The 22,011-nt window shown below is 47.0% G+C and overlaps 1 protein-coding gene across 5 annotated transcripts in view; it reads left to right on the top strand.

Moving 5' to 3' along the window:
- The window catches only part of LOC140394181 (probable helicase with zinc finger domain), a 682,830-nt gene that overhangs the window by 502,754 nt on the left and 158,065 nt on the right, over positions 1-22,011 (top strand). For all 5 annotated transcript variants that reach the window (XM_072481139.1, XM_072481135.1, XM_072481136.1 and 2 more), the window contains one exon: positions 1,230-1,309. In XM_072481139.1, coding sequence (XP_072337240.1) covers positions 1,230-1,309 — 80 coding nt within the window. The remainder of the gene's footprint in view (positions 1-1,229; positions 1,310-22,011) is intronic.

Below are 22,011 nucleotides of genomic sequence, written 5' to 3'. Positions count from 1 at the left end.
ATAAACTAATGTTCTGAGTTAGTCCGAACTCTTGTTTGCTGTGGATTAGTTATAAAAGTGGATCAAAAACCCGAGAGGTTCGGAAAGCACACAACCGCTTATTCTTTAAAAACTAATGAAAAACCTTTTGCTTATGGACAGATGGACGAGAAAATCAGTGCAGTTTAAACTGTCCCTCCTGTCCAGAAAGAACAGAAATTGGGGATTCGTCCAGGATCACCTATTTGAACCACAGGTTGATCAAACAAGCCAAACCTGATATAAAAGAACTGATTGGAAAGATTCAGTGGCTGACACAATTAAAAAAAAACACAGGAAACTACCACAGCAAATTCCTTTCCCCTAACACTTTTGAGGATTTTAAAAAAATTGCTTACCCTCCAACCTACGGATGCACTTGGAGACGCAGAGAATCCTCCCATTCAAGGGCACAGCTGTCACAGCAGACAACTATGACACCACTCATAGACCTAGAAACTCAGACAGGCACTTTCCAAGCCACTCCCATGACCATTGGAAAGATAAGAAGGGCGACTTGAATAGGAGAGGCCCTCGACCCAGAAAGGAAAATCCATATGAGGGTGCGAGAATTTCCCCTGCAGCCCGAAAGGAGAATACCCAAAGCTGGTGTGTTCCCACTGTAACAAAATAGGCCACTCCATTTTTCAGTGCTGGAGTGTGAAAGGGAAATCCATGGGTATAATAGGGTTCTATAAGACTAGTCCCCAGAAGGTTACTCGAATAAGTAGTGCAGTAGATCAGGCAGGGACCCTCCACTGCAGAAACCTACCCCTGGAGGGGAAAACACTACGTGTGGCCAATCTGGACAAACTGCCAGAGTGTTGTAAAATAAATAAACTACTTATCATAGTGTTATTGGCAGTGTGATCTTTATCCTGCTGCCTCAAATATACTTTCCCTTACAGAGTAGGAGTATGCTTGTGAACTTCGGTCTCAAGTTGGACAGATGTAAATTTCTGTACCCTTAGCCAGTTTCAGCCAGGAGCAAAATTGGAATACTCCAGATAAAAAGCAGTTATGCAAGTTTTTGCATCCTCTTCTAGCATGTTGCACACCTGCAAGCACAAAAGAAAATGAATTAGATTAGCCATTGCAGAACAACTTTGTGTGCTTCAGTTCTAATTTGGTTTATTGTATATGATACTGTCTCACTGTGCTGAAGACAGACCAGTACTGCATCACAAATAATCATTATTGTTCATTTTCAGGTAGAGAAAGGATGACACCAAGATCGGATGTGGGATCATTTTGGACTCTGGGCAGAAAGAATAATGACGTGAGGGAAAAGGTAGTTACCTCTCCTTTAACTTATAAATTACAACTTTAAATCATAGTAGGGAAAATGATCTTGATCTATCTCTTGGCAATCATAGAATTTACAGTGCAGAAGGATGCCATTCGGCCCATTGAGTGCACCGGCTCTTGGAAAGAGCACCTTACCCAAGGTCAACACCTCCACCCTATCCCCATAACCCAGTAACCCCACCCAACACTAAGGGCAATTTTGGACACTAAGGGCAATTTATCATGGCCAATCCACCTAACCTGCACATCTTTGGACTGTGGGAGGAAACCGGAGCACCCGGAGAAAACCCACGCACACACGGGGAGGATGTGCAGACTCCGCACAGACAGTGACCCAAGCCTGAATTGAGCCTGGGACCCTGGAGCTCTGAAGCAGTTGTGCTATCCCCAATGCTACCGTGCTGCCCAAATGCAATGGATTAGGGATGTAATTGCAACAAAGATGTGTGATTTTGGGGTCAACTTAAACATAGACGTGTCCAGCTGACTTTGAATCCCAACTGGTTAACCTGGATTGGTGAAGATTGGAAAACAAAAAAATAACCTGCGGGATTCTCCATCAAGGGGTCCTCCACTTAGCTGGCAGTGCATCCACGCCCTCGGGTTTCCCAACGGCGTGGGATGGCCACAATGGGAAGCCCCATTGGCCGGTAGCGGGAACAGAGAATCCCGCTGCCGACAGGGGTGCACTGCGCTGGAAAGTGGGGCTGGTGGGACGGAGAATCCCGCAGTTCTGATGTGAAATACCACATCTGCTTTCATATCATGTGCTCTCTGGTCATTCAACTCTGGAACCTTGAATCGAACAATGTCCTACTGCTGAATCAGAATTCTATTAATGAAGTTATGGGAAGTTGTTAACATTCAAGGGAGCACTCTAGCAAAGAAATCTACATTTTTCCAACCTTCTGAAAACAACCTACGTCTCTCTCCATAATGTATGATTGTGGCATCATGATCCATTACCACCTTCAGTGTTTTTCTGCATGTGCCACCTCATCCACTCTTACTCTTTTTTTTTTTTTTATAAATGTTTTATTGAAATTTTTTTCCCAAACAACAATTTTTCCCCTCTTACAAAGCAAACGCAACAATAACAATACAGAAATTTTAAACAATACACAAGTAACAAAACCCCTTTATCTTTGACCTAAACTAAACCCCCCCTCCCCCCCCCCCCCCCCCCCCCCCTCCCCCTGGGTTGCTGCTGCTGGTCATCTGTCTTCCCTCTAACGTTCCCCTAGGTAGTCGAGAAATGGCTGCCACCGCCTGGTGAACCCTTGAGCCGATCCTCTCAGGGCAAACTTTATCTGCTCCAGTTTAATGAACCCCGCCATATCATTTACCCAGGCCTCCAGTCCGGGGGGTTTCGCCTCCTTCCACATGAGTAGGATCCTGCGCCGGGCTACTAGGGACGCAAAGGCCACAACGTCGGCCTCTTTCGCCTCCTGCACTCCCGGCTCTTCCGCAACTCCAAATAGAGCTAACCCCCAGCCTGGTTTGACCCGGGCCTTCACCACCCGCGAAATCACTCCCGTCACTCCCTTCCAATACCCTTCCAGTGCCGGGCATGCCCAAAACATATGTGCGTGGTTTGCCGGGCTCCCGCCACACCTCCCACATTTGTCCTCCACTCCAAAGAACCTGCTCAATCTTGCTCCCGTTATGTGTGCTCTATGTAGCACCTTAAATTGAATCAGGCTAAGCCTGGCGCATGAGGAAGAGGAATTTACCCTGCTTAGGGCATCAGCCCACATACCCTCCTCTATCTCCTCCCCTAGTTCTTCTTCCCACTTTCCTTTTAGTTCGCCCACCGACTCCTCCCCCTCTTCCCTCATCTCTCGGTAAATCTCTGACACCTTGCCCTCTCCGACCCACACCCCTGAAAGCACCCTGTCCTGTATCCCCTGTGTCGGGAGCAATGGAAATTCCCTCACCTGTTGTCTAGTAAATGCCCTCACCTGCATATATCTCAAGAAATTTCCCCGGGGCAACTTATACTTTTCCTCCAATGCTCCCAAGCTCGCAAAAGTCCCATCTATAAATAAATCTCCCACCCTCCTAATTCCCAACTGGAACCAGCTCTGAAATCCTCCATCCATTCTTCCTGGGGCGAACCTATGGTTGTTCCTGATTGGGGACCCCACCAGGGCTCCCCGCACCCCTCTCTGTCGCCTCCACTGTCCCCAGATATTCAATGTTGCCGCCACCACCGGGTTCGTGGTAAACTTTTTAGGTGAGATCGGTAGCGGCGCCGTCACCAGCGCCTCTAAACTCGTCCCTTTACAGGACTTTCTCTCCAGTCTTTCCCACGCCGCTCCCTCACCCTCCATCATCCATTTACGTATCATTGCCACATTGGCGGCCCAATAGTAATCGCCCAAGTTCGGTAGTGCCAATCCTCCTCTGTCCCTACTACGCTGAAGGAACCCCCTCCTTACTCTCGGAACTTTCCCTGCCCACACGAAGCTCGTGATGCTCCTGTCTATTTTATTAAAAAAGGTCTTAGTGATTAGTATAGGGAGACATTGAAATACAAATAAGAACCTCGGGAGGACCATCATCTTAATTGCTTGCACCCTGCCCGCCAGCGATAGAGGCTGCATGTCCCACCTCTTGAAGTCCTCCTCCATTTGTTCTACCAACCGTGTCAGATTAAGTCTGTGCAAGGTTCCCCAGCTCCTAGCGATCTGAATCCCCAGGTATCGGAAGTTTCTTTCCACTTTCCTTAGAGGCAAGCCTTCTATCTCTCTACTCTGGTCCCCTGGATGTATCACAAATAATTCACTCTTTCCCATGTTTAGCCTATACCCCGAGAAATCCCCGAACCCCCTCAAAATTCGCATAACCTCTATCATTCCCCCCGCTGGGTCCGACACGTATAACAATAGGTCATCCGCATATAACGAGACTCGGTGTTCTTCTCCCCCTCTAATCACCCCTCTCCATTTCCTGGAGTCTCTCAACGCCATGGCCAGAGGTTCAATTGCCAACGCGAACAACAATGGAGACAGCGGGCATCCCTGTCTTGTTCCCCTATATAGTCGGAAATACTCCGATCTATGTCGACCTGTAACTACGCTTGCCGTTGGAGCCCCATAAAGAAGTCTAACCCAGCTAATAAACCCGTTCCCAAACCCAAACCTCCTTAACACTTCCCATAAATACTCCCACTCCACCCTATCAAATGCCTTCTCTGCGTCCATTGCCGCCACTATCTCTGCCTCCCCCTCCACTGGGGGCATCATTATCACCCCTAATAGTCGTCGCACGTTAACATTCAGTTGTCTCCCTTTTACGAACCCTGTCTGATCTTCGTGCACCACCCCCGGGACACAGTCCTCTATCCTCGATGCCAGTACCTTTGCCAACAATTTGGCGTCCACGTTCAACAATGAAATGGGTCTATAGGACCCGCACTGCAACGGATCTTTATCCCTCTTCAAAATTAACGATATCGTCGCCTCCGACATCGTCGGGGGTAGAGTCCCCCCTTTCCTGGCCTCATTGAACGTCCTCACCATCAACGGGGCCAACAAGTCCACATATTTTCTGTAATACTCCACCGGGAACCCGTCTGGTCCTGGGGCCTTCCCTGCTTGCATGCTTCCCAGTCCCTTAATAACCTCGTCCACCCCAATCGGTGCCCCCAGGCCTACCACCCCCCGCTCCTCCACTTTCGGGAACCTCAATTGGTCCAGGAACTGCCGCATCCCCTCCTCTCCCTCTGGGGGTTGAGACCTATACAGTTCCTCATAGAAGGTCTTGAACACCTCATTTATCTTTCCTGCCCTTCGCACCGTGTCTCCCCTTTCGTCTCTAATTCCTCCTATTTCCCTCGCTGCTGCCCTCTTTCGCAATTGATGAGCCAACAGGCGACTCGCCTTTTCCCCATATTCATACCTCCTCCCCTGTGCCTTCCTCCACAGTACCTCCGCCTTTCTGGTGGTCAGAAGGTCAAATTCCGTCTGGAGTCGTCTCCTCTCCCTGTACAATTCCTCCTCCGGGGTCTCTGCAAATTCCCTATCCACCCTTAAAATCTCCCCCAGTAATCTTTCCCTTTCCTTGGCCTCTGTTTGCCTTTTGTGGGCCCCAATGGAGATCAGCTCTCCTCTGACCACCGCTTTTAGTGCTTCCCATACCACTCCCACAGGGACCTCGCCGTCGTCATTGACCTCCAGGTATCTCTCAATACACCCCCGCACTCTTGCACACACTCCCTCATCCGCCATCAGTCCCACCTCTAATCGCCAGAGTGTTCTCTGCTCCCTTTCCTCTCCTAATTCCAGGTCCACCCAATGTGGGGCATGATCCGAAACCGCTATGGCTGAGTACTCAGCTTCTTCCACCCTAGAGATCAACGACCTTCCCAAAACAAAAAAATCTATCCGGGAGTACACTTTATGGACATGGGAGAAGAAGGAATACTCCCTAGCCCTAGGTCTAAGAAATCGCCATGGATCCACTCCCCCCATTTGGTCCATAAACCCCTTAAGTACCTTGGCCGCTGCCGGCCTTCTTCCGGTCCTTGAGCTGGATCTATCTAGCCCCGAGTCCAGCACCGTATTAAAGTCCCCTCCTAAAATCAAGTTTCCTACCTCCAGGTCCGGTATACGCCCCAGCATCCGTCTCATAAATCCCGCATCGTCCCAGTTTGGGGCATACACGTTAACCAACACGACCTCCATTCCCTCCAGCCTGCCACTCACCATTACATATCTACCTCCGCTATCTGCTACAATGTTCTTTGCTTCAAATGCGACCTGTTTCCCCACCAAAATGGCCACCCCTCTATTCTTTGCGTCCAGTCCTGAGTGGAACACCTGTCCCACCCATCCTTTCCTTAGCCTAACTTGGTCCGCCACCTTTAGGTGCGTCTCTTGGAGCATAACCACGTCTGCCCTTAGTCCTTTCAAATGCGCGAGCACTCGGGCCCTTTTTATCGGTCCGTTCAGGCCTCTCACGTTCCACGTGATCAGCCTCACTAGGGGGCTACCTGCCCCCCTCCCGTGTCGACTAGCCATTACCTTCTCTAGGCCAGTCCCATATCCCGCCTCCGCGCTCCCGCTCGCTCCCCCAGCGTCGCACACCATCCCCGCCCACCCGCTCTTTAGCCATTTCCTTTTGGATTTCCGCAGCAGCAACCCAGTTGTCCCCCCCCCCCCTTCTCCCTCCCTCCTCCCCTCCCCGCTAGATCTCTTTCTAGCTTGATTGCTCCCCCCATATTACTTCCGTAAGTCAGCTGACTTCAACTGACCCCGGCTACTCCTGCTCACTCCTCGACCTCCCCATGTGGGGAACTCCCATCTGCCTTGCGCCTGTCTTCCCGCCTTATTCTTTCTGGTGCGGGAACATCCCTTTACCTGACCCGCCTCTTATGGCGCAGCTCCCTTTCCCCTCCCCCTCCCCTTCCCCATTCTCCAACTATGTCCCGTCTTTCCCCCCTCACCGGCGCCCACATTTCCCCAATGTCTCCCCCCTTCCCTGTTTACTTCTCAATTAACTTCCACCGTAACATTATCAATAACATTTCCTGCAGCATCAGTCCCTCAGTTCCGATCCAATTTCTCTTCTTTGATGAAGGTCCATGCTTCCTCCGCCGTCTCGAAATAATGGTGTCTCTCCTGATACGTGACCCATAGTCTTGCCGGCTGCAGCATCCCGAACTTCACCTTCCTTTTATGCAACACCTCTTTGGCTCGGTTGAAGCTCGCCCTCCTTCTCGCCACCTCCGCACTCCAATCCTGGTATACCCGTACCACTGCATTCTCCCATCTGCTACTCCGCACCTTTTTAGCCCATCTCAGGACCTCTTCTCTATCCTTAAGGCGGTAAAATCGCACGATTATCGCCCTGGGTGGTTCTCCCGCTTTTGGTCTTCTCGCCGGAATCCGATTTGCCCACTCCACCTCCAAGGGGCCCGTAGGGGCCTCAGCACCCATCAGTGAGCTCAGCATCGTACTTGCGTACGCTCCACAGTCCACTCCTTCCACACCCTCAGGGAGACCCAGTATCCGAAGGTTCTTCCTTCGCGCTCCATTTTCTAGGGCTTCGATCCTTTCAGTACACTTTTTATGAAGTGCCTCGTGCGTCTGTGTCTTAACCGCCAGGCCCAGGATCTCGTCCTCAATATCTGTCACCTTCTGCTCCACCACACGGAGCTCTGTCTCCTGGGTCTTTAATGTCTCCTTGAGCCCCTCAATTGCCTGTAGCAACGGGGTCAGCACCTCCCTCTTCAGCAGCTCCACGCACCGTCTCACAATTTCATGCTCAGGCCCCCATGTCGCCTGCGCTTTCTCCGCCGCCATCTTGTACTTCTCTCTTTCTGACCCTTTGGTCGACGATTCCTCGCGCTGCAGCCGCCGCCGCCGGTTTTTTCCTCCTTCGTTTGGGGGGGACTCCCTTCTCACACGCCCCACACCGGGTTGCGTCGTCGAAAAATTCCCCGTTGAGGCTCTTAAAAGAGCCCGAAGGTCCGTCGGAGCTGGAGCCGCCGAAGCGTGCGGCTAGCTAGGCATCACCGCAACCGGAAGTCCCTTCAGTGGCCTTGATGAGGTCTTTTCACAGTTGTTCCCTCTGCTGCTAGAATTCACCTTTGATACAGGCCCTCAGGTCAGCTTGCAGCTTTAAGCTTGCCCTTCCCCCGCCTGCATGCTGGAAGAGGCCCTGTTTATCCTGTAGTTGCAGCCAAATCTTTCACTGTTTCTGCGTGTGTCTGGCAACCAAGAGACATACCCTTCCTGGGGGACACTGTCGGGGGAATATTGCCGCCTTCTTCCCACACTGGGAAATGTCAAACAAATGCCGTGGGGGCCCTGTAAAAGAGCCCAAAAGTCCGTTCCAAGCAGGAGCTGCCGAATATGCGACCTAGCTCTGCATAGCCGCACCCGGAAGTCCTCATCCACTCTTACTCAACCGTTCTTCATAGCATTTTATATTCTTCTTTCTCTGGAAGCTAAATAATTCCCTTTTAAAAAATATTCATGACTATGCTTCAACAATATGTGATAGAGAATTCATCATTCTAACCATCGCATGTGTGTAGCTCCCCCTTTGATTTGTGGTCTCTTACTATCTAGGTAGAAAACCAAGGATTCTGTTTGCCTTTTTCTGGACTTATCTACTGGTGCTTCCACTTTAGTAACAGTGTTATGTTTTAAGGGGTTTTGCTTTTACTTCAGCTGAGACAAAGGACAACAAGGTTTCCACAATGAAGCAATTGCCAGACTTTATTTACAGAGGTGATGCTTGCTCACAGTCTAAGATGAAAAAGAGGGAAAATCTCCCAAATGCTTCTAATGATGTCACCATGTAATCATGTGACACACTATACAGAGGGCATTGGTAACAAAGAACAGAACAGCTCAGGAGCGGGCCCTTCAGCCCTCTAAGCCTGCGTCAGTCATGATCACTATCTGAACTAAAACCCTCTGCACTTCTGAGGTCAGTATCCCTGTATTCCCACCCTATTCATGTATTCGTCAAGATGCCTCTTAAACATTGCTATCGTATCTGCTTTCATCACCTCCCTCGGCAGCCCGTTCTAAGCACTCACCACCCTCTGTGTAAAAACATCTGCCTCGCACATCTCCTCTAAACTTTCCCACTCACATCTTAAACTATGTCCCCTCGTAATTGGCTTTTCCACACTGGAACAAAGCATCTGACTATCCACTCTGTCCATACCACTCTTAATTTTGTAAATCTCTATCAAGTCGCCCCTCAACCTCGTTGTGCCAGTGAAAACAATCTGAGTTTATCCAACCTCTCCTCGTAGCTAATGCCCTCCAGACCAAGCAGCATCCTGGCAAACCTCTTCTTTACCCTCTCTAAAGCATCCACATCCTCTTGGTAGTGTGGCAACCAGAATTGTACGGAACTTTCCAAATGTGGCCTAACTAAGGTTCTGTACATGATTTGCCAATTTTTATACTCAGTGCCCCAACCGATGATGGCAAGCGTGTTGTTTGCCTTCTTGACTACCTTATCCATCTGCGTTGTCACTTTCAGTGATCTGTGGACCTGTACGCCCAGATCTCTATGCCTGTCAATACTCCTAAGGGCTCTGCCATTTACTGTATAATTCCCACCTGTATTGGACCTTCCAAAATGCATTATCTCATATTTATTCAGATTAAACTCCATCTGCCATTTCTCCGCCCAAGTCTGCAACCGATTTATATCCTGCTGTATCTTCTGACAATCCTCTTCACTATCCACAACTCCATCAATCTTTGTGTCATCCGCAAACTTAGGAAACAGACCAGCTACATTTTCCTCCAAATCATTTATATATACTATGAACAACAAAGGTCCTAGCACTGATCCGTGCGGGACACCACTAGTCACATCCTTCCATTCAGAAAAGCACCCTTCCACCGCTACCCTCTGTCTATATTGTGTTTACATTATATATTTATCATATGTCCTTTATTTTTCATGTATGGAACGATCTGTCTGGACTGTACACAGAACAATACTTTTCACTGTACCTCGGTGCACATAATAATAAATGAAATCAAATCTTCTATGACCGAACTAGTTCTTGCCAGCTCACCTCTGATCTTGTGTGACTTCACCTTTTGTACCTGTATGCCATGATAATAATCTTTCTTAGTATCACAAGTAGACTTACATTAACATTGCAATTAGGTTACTGTGAAAATCCCCTAGTCGCCACACTAAGGCGCCTGTTCGGGTACACTGAGGGAGATTTCAGAATGTCCAATTCACCTAGCAAGCACATTTTTCGGGACTTGTGGGTGAAAACTGAAGCACCCGGAGGAAACCCACGTGGACAAGGGGAGAACATGCAGTCTCTGCACAGTGACCCAAGCCAGGAATCAAACCCGGGACCCTAGTGCAGTGAAGCAACAGTGCTAACCACTGTGCTACCGTGCTGCCCTTGAGGTTCTTGTAAAAGGCTTGACTGAAGCCAATGAGAACATCATTGGCTTCAGTGATGGGCAGCACGGTAGCATAGCGGTTAGCGCAATTGCTTCACAGCTCCAGGGTCCCAGGTTCGATTCCCGGCTTGGGTCACTGTCTGTGCGGAGTCTGCACGTTCTCCCCGTGTGTGCGTGGGTTTCCTCCGGGTGCTCCGGTTTCCTCCCACAGTCCAAAGATGTGTAGGTTAGGTGGATTGGCCATGCTAAATTGCCCTTAGTGTCCAAAATTGCCCTTAGTGTTGGTTGAGTGGGGTTACTGGGTTATGGGGATAGGGTGGTGTGGGCTTGGGTAGGGTGCTCTTTCCAAGAGCCGGTGCAGACTCGATGGGCCGAATGGCCTCCTTCTGCACTGTAAATTCTATGAAATCTATGAAATCAACTGCCCTTCCTTCATCTATCATCTTCGTCACTTCCTCAATAAACTCGATCAAGTTAATGAGACACGTTCTCCATAATGCATAATACATAACATCCCTCCCCCTTTACTCCTGTAGTGTGACAACTAATATTACTTTTAACATTAACTCTTGGTGAACAATGGTTATTTAACCAACAATTATTATATAATTATATACATACATCAGTACGAGTCTTTTAGGTGGACATCAGTTCCACTTTAAGCAGAATCCATTGTTCAGGAATTTTTGTTTTCATACTGTCAGTCTGTTCCACACCTGGCTCAGGCACATCATCCAATAAAGTTGGTGGTTCTTCAGATGCTGTTGGCTTAACTGTTGTAGATACTGAATTTGACTCATTCGTGATGATAGGTCTATGGATTTCCAAACCTTGAGTTTCAGATGTTGGCCTTTCAGATACCGACTCTGAAAATTCTCTTTTTGAAGCGAGAATTTGATCAGTGTGTCTCCTCCAAACTCTCTCATCATCCATCTAAGAAAAAGGCCCCATCTTTGCGAGTATTGTGGCAGGTACCCACTCCTCACTTGAAGAGTAGTTTCACACTAAAACTCTTTCTCCTTGATCAAAGCTTCTTAGTTTTGATGTCTGTTCACGGCAAGTAACTTGGTTTTGTTGTTGTCATTCTACAATAGTAATAGTATCAGACGGTAAGAGCAAATCAAATTTGGTTCTCAACTATGGGAGGAAACCGGAGCACTCGGAGGAAACCCACGCAGACACTGGGAGAAAACCCACGTAGACACTGGGAGAACGTGCAGACTCCGCACAGACAGTGACCCAAGCCGGGAATTGAACCTGGGATCCCGGAGCTGTGAAGCAACTGTAACCTCGCTATTCAAAAAGGGGGGTAGAGAGAAAATGGAACTATAGACTAGTGAGCCTAATGTCGGTAGTAGGGAAATTGCTGGAGTCCATTATAAAGGATTTCACTAGAAAGCAGTGGTGTAATCAGACAAAGTCAGCATGAATTTATGAAAGGAAAATCATGCTTGACAAATCTACTAGAATTCTTTGAAGATGTAACTAGTAGAGTTGACCACAGAGAACCGGAGGATGTGGTTTATTTAGATTTTCAGAAGGCTTTCAACAAAGTCTCACATTGCAGATTACTATGTAAAGTTAAAGTGCACGGGATTACGGGTAGTGTCTTGAGATGAATAGAAAGCTGGTTGGAAGAAACGGGTCTTTTTCTGATTGGCAAGCAGTGACGAGTGGGGTACCTCTGGGATCTGTGCTAGGACTCCAACTGTTCACATTATATACTAATGATTTGGACGAGGGAACTAAATGTATTATCTCCAAATTTAAAGATGATACAAAGTTGGGATGGAGGATGAGCTGTGAGGAGGATGCGGAGATGCTTCATCGGGATTTGGACAGGCTGAGTGAGTGGGCACATACATGGTGGATGCAGTATAATGTGGATAAATGTAAGGTTATCCGATTCTGTAGAAAAAATAGGAAAGCAGATTATTATTTGAATGGGTGTAAATTGAGTGACGTGAATACTCAGCGAGACCTTGGTGTCCTCGTGCATCAGTCGCTGGAAGGCACATTATTATTTGAATGGGTGTAAATTGAGAGACGTGGAAACTCAGTGAGACTTTGATGTCCTTGTGCATCAGTCACTTAAGTGCGCAGGTACAGCAGGCAGTAAAGAAGGCAAATGGTATGTGGGTCTTTATAGCGAGAGGATTTGCATATAGGAATAGAGATGTTTTACTGCAATCGTATGTGGCATTGGTGAGGCCACACCTGGAGTATTGTATGCAGATTTGGTGTCCTTATTTGAGGAAGGATGTTCTTGCTGTGGAGGGAGTGAAGCAAAGATTTACCAGGTTAATTTCTGGGATGGCGGTATTGTCATAAGAGGAGAGACTAAGTCGGATAGGATTATATTGGCGTTTAGAAGAGTGAGAAGGGGTCTCATAGAAACTTACAAAATTCTAACAGATTTAGACAGGGTAGATTCAGAAAAAATGTTCCCAGTGATGGGGGAGTCCAGAACTAGGGGTCATAGTTTGAGGATAAGGGGTAAACCTTTTAGGACTGAGGTGAGGAGAAATTTCTTCACCCAGAGAGTGGTGAATCTGTGGAATTCACTACCACAGAATGTAGTTGAGGCCAAAACGTGGTGTAATTTCAAGAAGGAATTAGATATAGCTTCTGGTGCTAAAGGGATCAAGGGATATGGGGGAAAAGCGGGATCAGGGTATTGAACTTGACGTTCAGCCATGATCAAAATGAATGACGGAGCAGGCTTGAAGGGCCGAATAGCCTCCTCCTGCTTATATTTTCTATGTATATTTCTATGTATACTCGAGGCTTCTTTTTCTAATTGAGCATATTTCTGTTTGCCCACCAAACGTCACATGCAAGTTGTAATTTTAACTTGGGGTCAAAATAAATTAAGACTTCTGATTTCTTCTGCACATTTTTGACTTCATTATGTGCCTCTTCGCAGCTTTTCTCCAAGTCCATTGTTGATTTGCACATAACGTATGAAGTGGTTTTAATATGGTAGCGAGTTTGGAATAAATATTCCATAGTAATTGATGAGTCCTAAAAATGATCTCAGTTGCGATATATTCTGCGGCCTTGGTGCATCTAAAATTGCAATCATCTTCCTTGTGGTGCCCGTCTTTATCAATTACATTGCCAAGATAGCTTATTGATGACTGGAAAAATTCACATTTCTCTCTCTTGACACAAAGACTGTGTCTTTCAAGATGCTCCAATGTGCCTTCTAAATTCTTTAGGTGCTCCTGTTCAGTCCTGCCAGTAATTAAAATGTCGCCCAAATAACATTCAACACCATTGAGGCCACAAAGGATCTGTTCCATGGACTCTTGGAATAGGGCCGGTGCTGACATTATTCTGAATGGTAGGCGCTTGTACCTGAACAGTCCTTTTCGTGTTACAATAGTTAGAAGAGGTGCAACAGAGTTTCTGTAATGTGTCCTTTCCATCAACCACTTCGTTCACAGCTTGCTAATTTAGTTTGATTTTGTTCAAACACACTCTTTGTGAAAAGTGCAGGAAAATTTCCTTTCACCACATGTAATGGCAATTTTGCAGATTGACCATTTGCTTCAATATTATTATGATCCCGGACCAGGCCCCAACAGTTGCTAGGATACCGGACAGAAATCCCAATATTTTGTTTAAATTTGTAGGACTGTGAGGAAAGGATACTTCGGTTCAGGAATGATTTTACGCACAAATAGGAATATGGTATATCAAAACAAACTTTATTACTAACACAGTATTAATAACTTTAACCTTTTATAGCTTTCAATTACCAGTTAAACAATGCTTATCAATACAATGACACAATAACCCTGAACTGCTCTCTTTATTTCCACTCAAACAACGCCCATCTAAACATAAAATCCACTTTTAAATACAGTTAGCAGACTCAGGAATACTTGCTGTAAAGAGACATCTTGGATAAACCACTTTGAGAATGCGATATCTTTTAGCAACCAGCTGCAGATTCCTGCCTGTCTCAATTTACTGTTTAAATTGTCTATCCTGTTCACTCCTGTCTTGTGATCAGCTGCTGCTGATCTGTCCCCAGTCAAATCTTTAACTGAATTGTTTGGAAAGAAACTGCTAGTCTGTCTACAAACAGACTAGCAGTTTCCAGCTTTGCCTTTTGCTATTATGTTTTAAGGGGTTTTGCTTTTACTTCAGTAGACAAAGGATAACCAGGTTGCCACACCATAGGTTACTTAACCAATTGCCAGACTTTCTTTACAGAAGTATTGCTGGCTCACTCTAAGATGGAAGAGAGGGAAAATCTCCCAAGTGCCTCTGATGATGTAACCACGTAATCATGTGACATAATATACAGAGGGCATTGGTTAAAATACATAACAGACGGCATTCGCAAACCCAGACCCCTCTGCTGCTTCACTCCATTTAAGATTTTATTTTAAGATGTAATTCTGTGAAAGATTTTAACTTTAACATTCCTGGAATTAGTTCTGCAGCAGTATGTTTCCATTCCAGTGAGAGGGCAGGTAGTGTTGGACCAGGTTCTGTGGAATGAATTTGCCCAAGTGGAGCAGGAGAACATTTAGGGGACAGTGATCATTGCATCATGAGGTTTAGGTTGGCTATGGAAAAGGACGAGAAACAACCCAGAGATGGGGTAATTAATTGGGGCAAAGCAACTTCAATGGGATGAGAATGTATCTGAATCTAGCAAGTTGGAAAGTTGGAATCAATGTTGGCAGAAAAGACGGCGGTTGAACAATGGGCCACCTTCAGATAAAGAATATTGCAGGTAATGTCAATGTGTCCCTTGAAGGGGAAAAGAAGGACAAATAAATCCAGAGCACTTTGGATGGTGAGAAAGATAGAGCTGAAGGTGAAAAGGAAGAATGCACATACAACAAATGTCAGGTAGAAAATACAATGGAGAGTCAAGAAGAATATAGAAGGACCAGAGGGCAAGTGAAAAAATAATAAGAAAAGCAAGGAGAGAGCATGAAAAGAGACTGGCAGCTAACGTAAAAGAGGAATCCCAAGGTTTTTTGCTTTATTCACTGCTCAAGGCATATAAATAATAAAAGGGTGTTAAAAGAAAGAGTAGGGCCGATTCGGAATTTAGAAAAGTGGACTTGCACGTGGAGGTAGGAGAAGTAGCAACTGTATTAAACAAATACTTTGCATTTGTCTTTAAAAAGGAAGAAGATGCTTCCCAGGCCAAGGTGAGAGAGGAGGTAACTGGTATACTGGGAGAATTTACAATTGAGAAGGAGGTGGTGTTAGAAAGGCTATCTTTACTTAAGATTGTTAAGGTACCAGGACCGGATGAAATGCATCCAACGACATTGGGGGAAATGAGAGTAGAAATTTCAGAAGCACTAATGATAATCTTCCAGTCTTCCTTTGACACAGGGATGATGCTAGAGGACCGGATAGTTGCGAACATTACACCACTTGTTCAAAAAGTGGTGCAAGTATAAGGCCGGCAGCTACAGACCAGTCATTCGGTCTTCAGTGGTAGGGAAACTTATGGATAGTCAGTTAGACAAGTGCAGGATAATCAAGGAAAGCCAGAATGGATTCATTAAGGGAAAATAATATTTAACTAACTTGCTGGATTTTTTGCGAAGGTAACAAGGAAGATGATAAGGACAATGTTGTTGGTGTGGTGTATATGGATTTTTAAAAGGCATTTTATACAGTGCCATAGAACAGATTGTGAACAGAATTGTAGCTCATGGAATAAAAGGGAAAGTAGGCATTTGGATAGGAAATCAGCTGAGTGACAGGAAACAGAGTAATGACAAATGGTTGTTTATCAGATTGGAGGAAGGTTTGTCGTGGAGTTCCCCAGGGGCCAGTATTGGGATCCTTGCTCTTCCTGATATACATACTAATGACCTAGGTTGTGGTATTCAAGGCATGATTTGCAAATTTGCAGGTGATAGGGCGGCATGGTGGCACAGTGGTTAACACTGCTGTTTCATAGCTCCAGGTACCCGGGTTCAATTCTGGCCTTGGGTGACTGTGTGAAGTTTGCACTTTCTCTCTTTCTGCGTGGGTTTCCTCCCTGCGCTCCGGTTTCCTCCCATAGTCCAAAAATGTGCAGATTAGGTGGATTGGCTTTGCTAAATTGCCCCTTAATGTCCAAAGAAGATATATAGGTTAGGTTAAGGAGTTATTGGGAGGGAGCGAACTTGTGTGGGGTACTCTTTCAGAGGATCGATGCAGACTCGATGGGCGGAATTGTCTCCTTCTGCACTGTAGGGATTTTATGATGAAGATTGGCAAAGTTGTCAACTGTGATAGTCTTGAACGTCAAAAGGACATAGAAAAGTGTCAGGTGAAATTCAATCCAGAGAAGTGTCAGGTGATTAATTTTGGCAGGAGGAATATGGAGAGACAGTAAAATGTGAGAAACTCTAAAGGAGATACAGGAACAGAGGGACCTTGTTGTGTATGTATATAAGTAATTGAAAATGGCAGTGCATGTTGAGAGAGCAGTGAATAAAGCATTTAGTATCTTAGATTTTATTAATGAGGCATTGAGTACAAGAATAAGGAGGTAATGTTCAGTTTGTATAAACCACTAGTTAGGCCTCCTGGAGTATGGTGTCCAATTCTGGGTGCCATACTTGAGGAAGGATGTTACTGCATTAGAGAGTGTACGGAGGAAATTCACAAGAATGTTTCCAGGGTTAAAGAACTGTAGCTATGAGGAAAGATTGGAGAGGCTGGGTCTGTTTTCCTTGGAGAAAAGAAAGCTGAGAGGAGACTTGATAGAGGGATTCAACATCCTGAGGGATATAGACAGGGTAAATAGTGAAAAACTGTTCCCACTCAACAGCATCAAGAAGTTGAGGGCACAGATTCAAAATAATTGGCAAAAAGAAGTAAAAATGATGTGAGGAATTTTTTTTTCAACCAGAGGGTGGTTGGAGTCTTCCTGAGAGGGTGGTAGAGGCAAGTTCAATCAAGGGATTCAAAAGGGAATTGGAATGCTATCCGAAAATAAAGGATAAAGAAAATAAAGGCAGGCAAGTGGGATGGGCTAAAATGCTCTTTCAGAGAGCTTGTACAGACTCGAAGGGCTGAATGGCCTCCTGCACTGTAAAGATCTGGGGCTGGATTCTCCGCACCCAGACGCCGAAATCGCGTCATGCCGGGGCAGAGAATCCACTTTCACACATGGATTCGGGACCGGCGCCGGTTCCTCGATTCTCCGGCCCCCGAAAAGTGACGTATCCGGGAAGTGCGCCGCGCCATGTATCCCCTATCTATGGCCAATGCTGGAGGCCCGCCCCACCATTCTCCGCCCCCATCCGCCCGAAGTCCCGATGACGTGGATCTAATGTGGTCCTGCCGTTCGGGATACTCGCGTGATGACTGCGGACTCAGTCCAAGGCCGCCATGGTCGGGGGTGGGCCGATCGGAGGGCAGGGGTGCTTCATACGGGACTGGGCTATTTTTGGGCGTGCAGCCTATCAGGGGCACTATTTAGGAGGTCCAGCTTCACGATCTGAGTCTGCCAAGGAGCATGGCGTGGCTGCTGGAGGTCGCTGCTGTGCGCATGTGCGGCCTCTGACCCGGACGTGCGGGGGCCTGTATCGACAGCTAAAGCTGCTAGATTCATGACGGGTCCCTGCTAGCCCCTTGCTGGGCTATGAATATCGGGCCTTTTCACAGCAGTTTTTCTGGCATGAAAAGCCACAGTTTTTACCACAGCATGGTGACATAGTCCCTGAAATGGAAAATCCAGCCCCTGAACTAGCAGATTTTAGCAGTGTGACACTATGGCAACTTTAACCAAAATGAATGGGAAATGATTGCTGGCTTCCAGACAATTGGGCAGTTATTGGCAGCCCACCTGGAAAGTGTTGGAAAGGAGCTTCTGTGATGTAGTCTTCTCCTGGCCCCACAATGCAAAGTAAAACATTTTACATCTAGGAGCTATTTAGCTCCCCAAATCTCTTCATGCTGTAATGATACGTGTAGTCCAAGTATAGTAAAGAGTTAACAAGATGATGTTCATATATATCAACACTAGATGTCATCACTGAGTGATCGTATAAAAGGCTACGTCTCTAGGCTTGCTGGGAGAAGCTGATGGAGAGTTCGATGTCGAAGCATAGTGTGAGGTTGAGTTAAAGTTATATATTAGAGAGATTGTTAATTACGGGATCACTGATTCAGTACTATTATTTTGTTATCTGTTACTCAGTAGAGTGTGCGAACCAAATCAAGTTAAGTAGTGAAAAATAAATTTGTTTTGATTTAAACATATAGTTTTATGTTCTTTGTCAACACCATGGGCGAAATTCTCCGTAATCGGCGCGATATCTGCCGACCGGCGCCCAAACCGGCGCAAATCAGTCCGGCATCGCGCCGCCCCAAAGGTGCGGAATCCTCCGCATCTTGAGCAGCCGAGCCCTAACCTTGAGGGGCTAGGCCCACGCCGGACTGATTTCCGCCGCGCCAGCTGGCGGGAAAGGCCTTTGGTGCCCCGCCAGCTGGCGCGGAAATGACATTGCCGGGCGGCGCATGCGCGGGAGCATTAGCGGCCGCTCACGGCATCCCCGCGCATGCGCAGTGGAGGGGGTCTCTTCCGCCTCCGCCATGGTGGAGACCATGGCGAAGACGGAAGGAAAAGAGTGCCCCCACGGCACAGGCCCGCCCGCGGATCGGTGGGCCCTGATCGCGGGCCAGACCACCGTGGGGGCACCCCCCCGGGGCCAGATCGCCCCATGCCCCACCCCCCCAGGACCCCGGAGCCCGCCCGCGCCGCCTTGTCCCACCGGTAAGAGAGGTGGTTTACTCCACGCCGGCGGGACAGGCATTCTAGCAGCGGGACTTCGGCCCATCCGGGCCGGAGAATCGCCGGGGGGGGGGGGGGGGGGGGGGGCGCCAACTGGCGCGGCGCGACTCCCGCCCCTGCCGAATCTCCGGTGCCAGAAAATTCGGCAACCGGCGGGGGCGGGATTCACGCCAACCCCCGGTGATTCTCCGACCCGGCGGGGGGTCGGAGAATCTCGCCCCTGACCTTTGGCTATTTTGGAGAGCAAGACAAGGAATATAACACATGCTGGTTTCACTGTGGCAACTTCCCCACTCACCAAAGTTAAAATTGCTGTCTGGAACCCATAATGTTATCAGACCAGATTAACATATGTGAATTAAGGTGTGGCAGGCCTTTTGGGGGGGGGGGGAGGGGGCAGTTTAGCCACGTCTCTAGAAACAGCCATTAAAACTGGAAATGGAGGAACTCAGTTGCTTTTCAAGAGGTGTGGAATTTTAAATGTTCTGCTAGGCAAGTACGTTGTTAATCCTCCACTTACTTATAATAGGTTACTTTGTTTTTACATTGAACTCCAACTGCCCATCTTACTTCCCTAACCATGTGCTTCAGCAGTCTTTCACAGTCCTTGTCACAATTTGCTGCACCAGAAAGTTTTGATTTTATTCCCCTAATTCTTGAGTACAAATTATTTATAAATGTTTATAATAAATAACAATATCTCCACCAAACACCCCTATGCAACACCACTTGTTACATTATTGCTGCCTGAAAGAGCCTCTCCTTATACCATCTCTTTTGATTTCAGCTCTACAATTGTCTCTATCCACATGGATATATTTCCCCTTGAGCTTTGTGCCAGGCCTTTGCTCCAAATCTCTTGTATGTTATACTATCAAATATTGTTTGAAAGCCCACATAGGCAACATCCAGTTTACGTTTCAACGAAAGGAAGTGGAAGGGTTGGTTAGTAAGTTTGCCGATGACACGAAGGTTGGTGGAGTTGTAGATAGTGTTGAGGGCTGTTGCAGGTTGCAACAGGACATTGACAGGATGCAGAGCTGGACTGAGAAGTGGCAGATGGAGTTCAATCTAGATAAATGTGAAGTGATTGATTTTGGAAGGTCGAATTTGAATGCTGAATACAGGGTTAAAGGCAGGATTCTTGGAAGTGTGGAGGAACAGTGGGGGCAGCACGGTAGCATTGTGGTTAGCACAATTGCTTCACAGCCCCAGGGTTCCAGGTTCGATTCCCGGCTTGGGTCACTGTCTGTGCGGAGTCTGCACGTTCTCCCCGTGTGTGCGTGGGTTTCCTCCGGGTGCTCCGGTTTCCTCCCACAGTCCAAAGATGTGCGGGGTAGGTGGATTGGCCATGCTAAATTGTCCTTAGTGTCCAAAATTGCCCTTAGTGTTGGGTGGGGTTACTGGGTAATGGGGATAGCGTGGAGGTGTGGGCTTGGGTGGGGTGCTCTTTCCAAGAGCTGGTGCAGACTCGATGGGCCGAATGGCCTCCTTCTGCCTGTGAATTCTATGATCTATGAACAGAGGGATCTTGGGGTCCACGTACATAGATCCCTCAAAGTTGCCACCCAGGTTGATAGGGTTGTTAAGAAGGCGTATGGTGTGTTGGCTTTCATTAACAGGGGGATTGAGTTTAAGAGCCGTGAGGTTTTGCTGCAGCTTTATAAAACCCCGGTTAGACCACACTTGGAATATTGTGTCCAGTTCTGGCTGCCTCATTATAGGAAGGATGTGGATGCTTTGGAGGGGGTGCAGAGGAGATTTACCAGATGCTGCCTGGACTGGAGAGCATGTCTTATGAAGAAAGGTTGAGGGAGCCAGGGCTTTTCTCACTGGCGTGAAGAAGGAAGAGAGCTGACTTGTTCGAGGTGTACAAGGTGATGAGATGCATGGATAGAGTGGATCGCCAGAGGCATGGATAGAGACTTTTCCCCAGGGCGGAAATGGCTGTCAGGAGGGGACATAATTTTAAGGTGATTGGAAGAAGTTAGAGGGGAGATGTCAGAGGTAGGTTCTTTACACAGAGTGGTGGGTGCATGGAATGCACTGCCAGCAGAGGTGGTGGAGTCAGAGTCATTAGGGACTTTTAAGCGACTCTTGGACAGGCACCTGGACAGCAGTAAATTGAAGGGGTGGAGGTTAGGTTGATCTTAGATTAGGATAAATGCTCGGCACAACATCGTGGGCCGAAGGGCCTGTACTGTGCTGTACTGTTATATGTTCTATGAAAGCACAATACTGTGGATTCTGGAAATCTGAAATAAAAATAGAAAACGCTTGAGTGGAACATAAATGCTGTCATGAACATTTTTCTGTGCTGCATTCTCCATGAAATCGTCAGCAGAACAAGTACCAAATGTGGACATTTACCGGTCTCCATTTTTGAAGAGCGGTGTTACCTCCCAGTCCTTTCACACAATACACCGACGTATTTACCAATATTTAAAAATAACAATCATGCATACCCATCACAGTTCAGAGTTCCATAAGTATTTAAAAGGAGACTATCATTTAACGTTGACATCAAAAACACGAGTTTGATAGAGAAATGCTCTTTTGAAATCTACTTTATAAACATTTCAAAAGGGAATTCCAGGGGTAAAATGTTAACAGTTCTTGTTCCACCATGCCGGTAGCTGATGCTTTAAAAGCCAGTCAGTGTTAAGTGACTACACTGATTTGTCACAATTGTGCCTTATGCCATAATTATCCTTATCTCACAAGTTATTCCAATTATTTTTAATTGCGGTTTCTGTGTGAAGATTCTGGATCAACAAGTATGTTAAAATGCATACATTAGAATGTACCTCGTGGGTGGAATTTTCCAAAAAAATGACAAGGTGTCAGGTTCTGAATGAAAGTCTGCATGTTTCTCCCCAGAAGCACAGGCAGCTTTTCTGACACTTTGTCAAAAAAAATCAGTGGATGTGTTTTGCGCTGTCATTCTGGTGAGGTGGACCCTCATAGAGCCGGCACTCTTGGCTACACAGAGATTGGGGTGCCATC

This window comes from Scyliorhinus torazame, chromosome 17, assembly GCF_047496885.1.
Source record: "Scyliorhinus torazame isolate Kashiwa2021f chromosome 17, sScyTor2.1, whole genome shotgun sequence".
Taxonomy (NCBI): Eukaryota; Metazoa; Chordata; class Chondrichthyes; order Carcharhiniformes; family Scyliorhinidae; genus Scyliorhinus; species Scyliorhinus torazame.
Note: the sequence above shows the minus strand (reverse complement) of the source record. Positions and strands in the feature narration are given on the sequence as shown.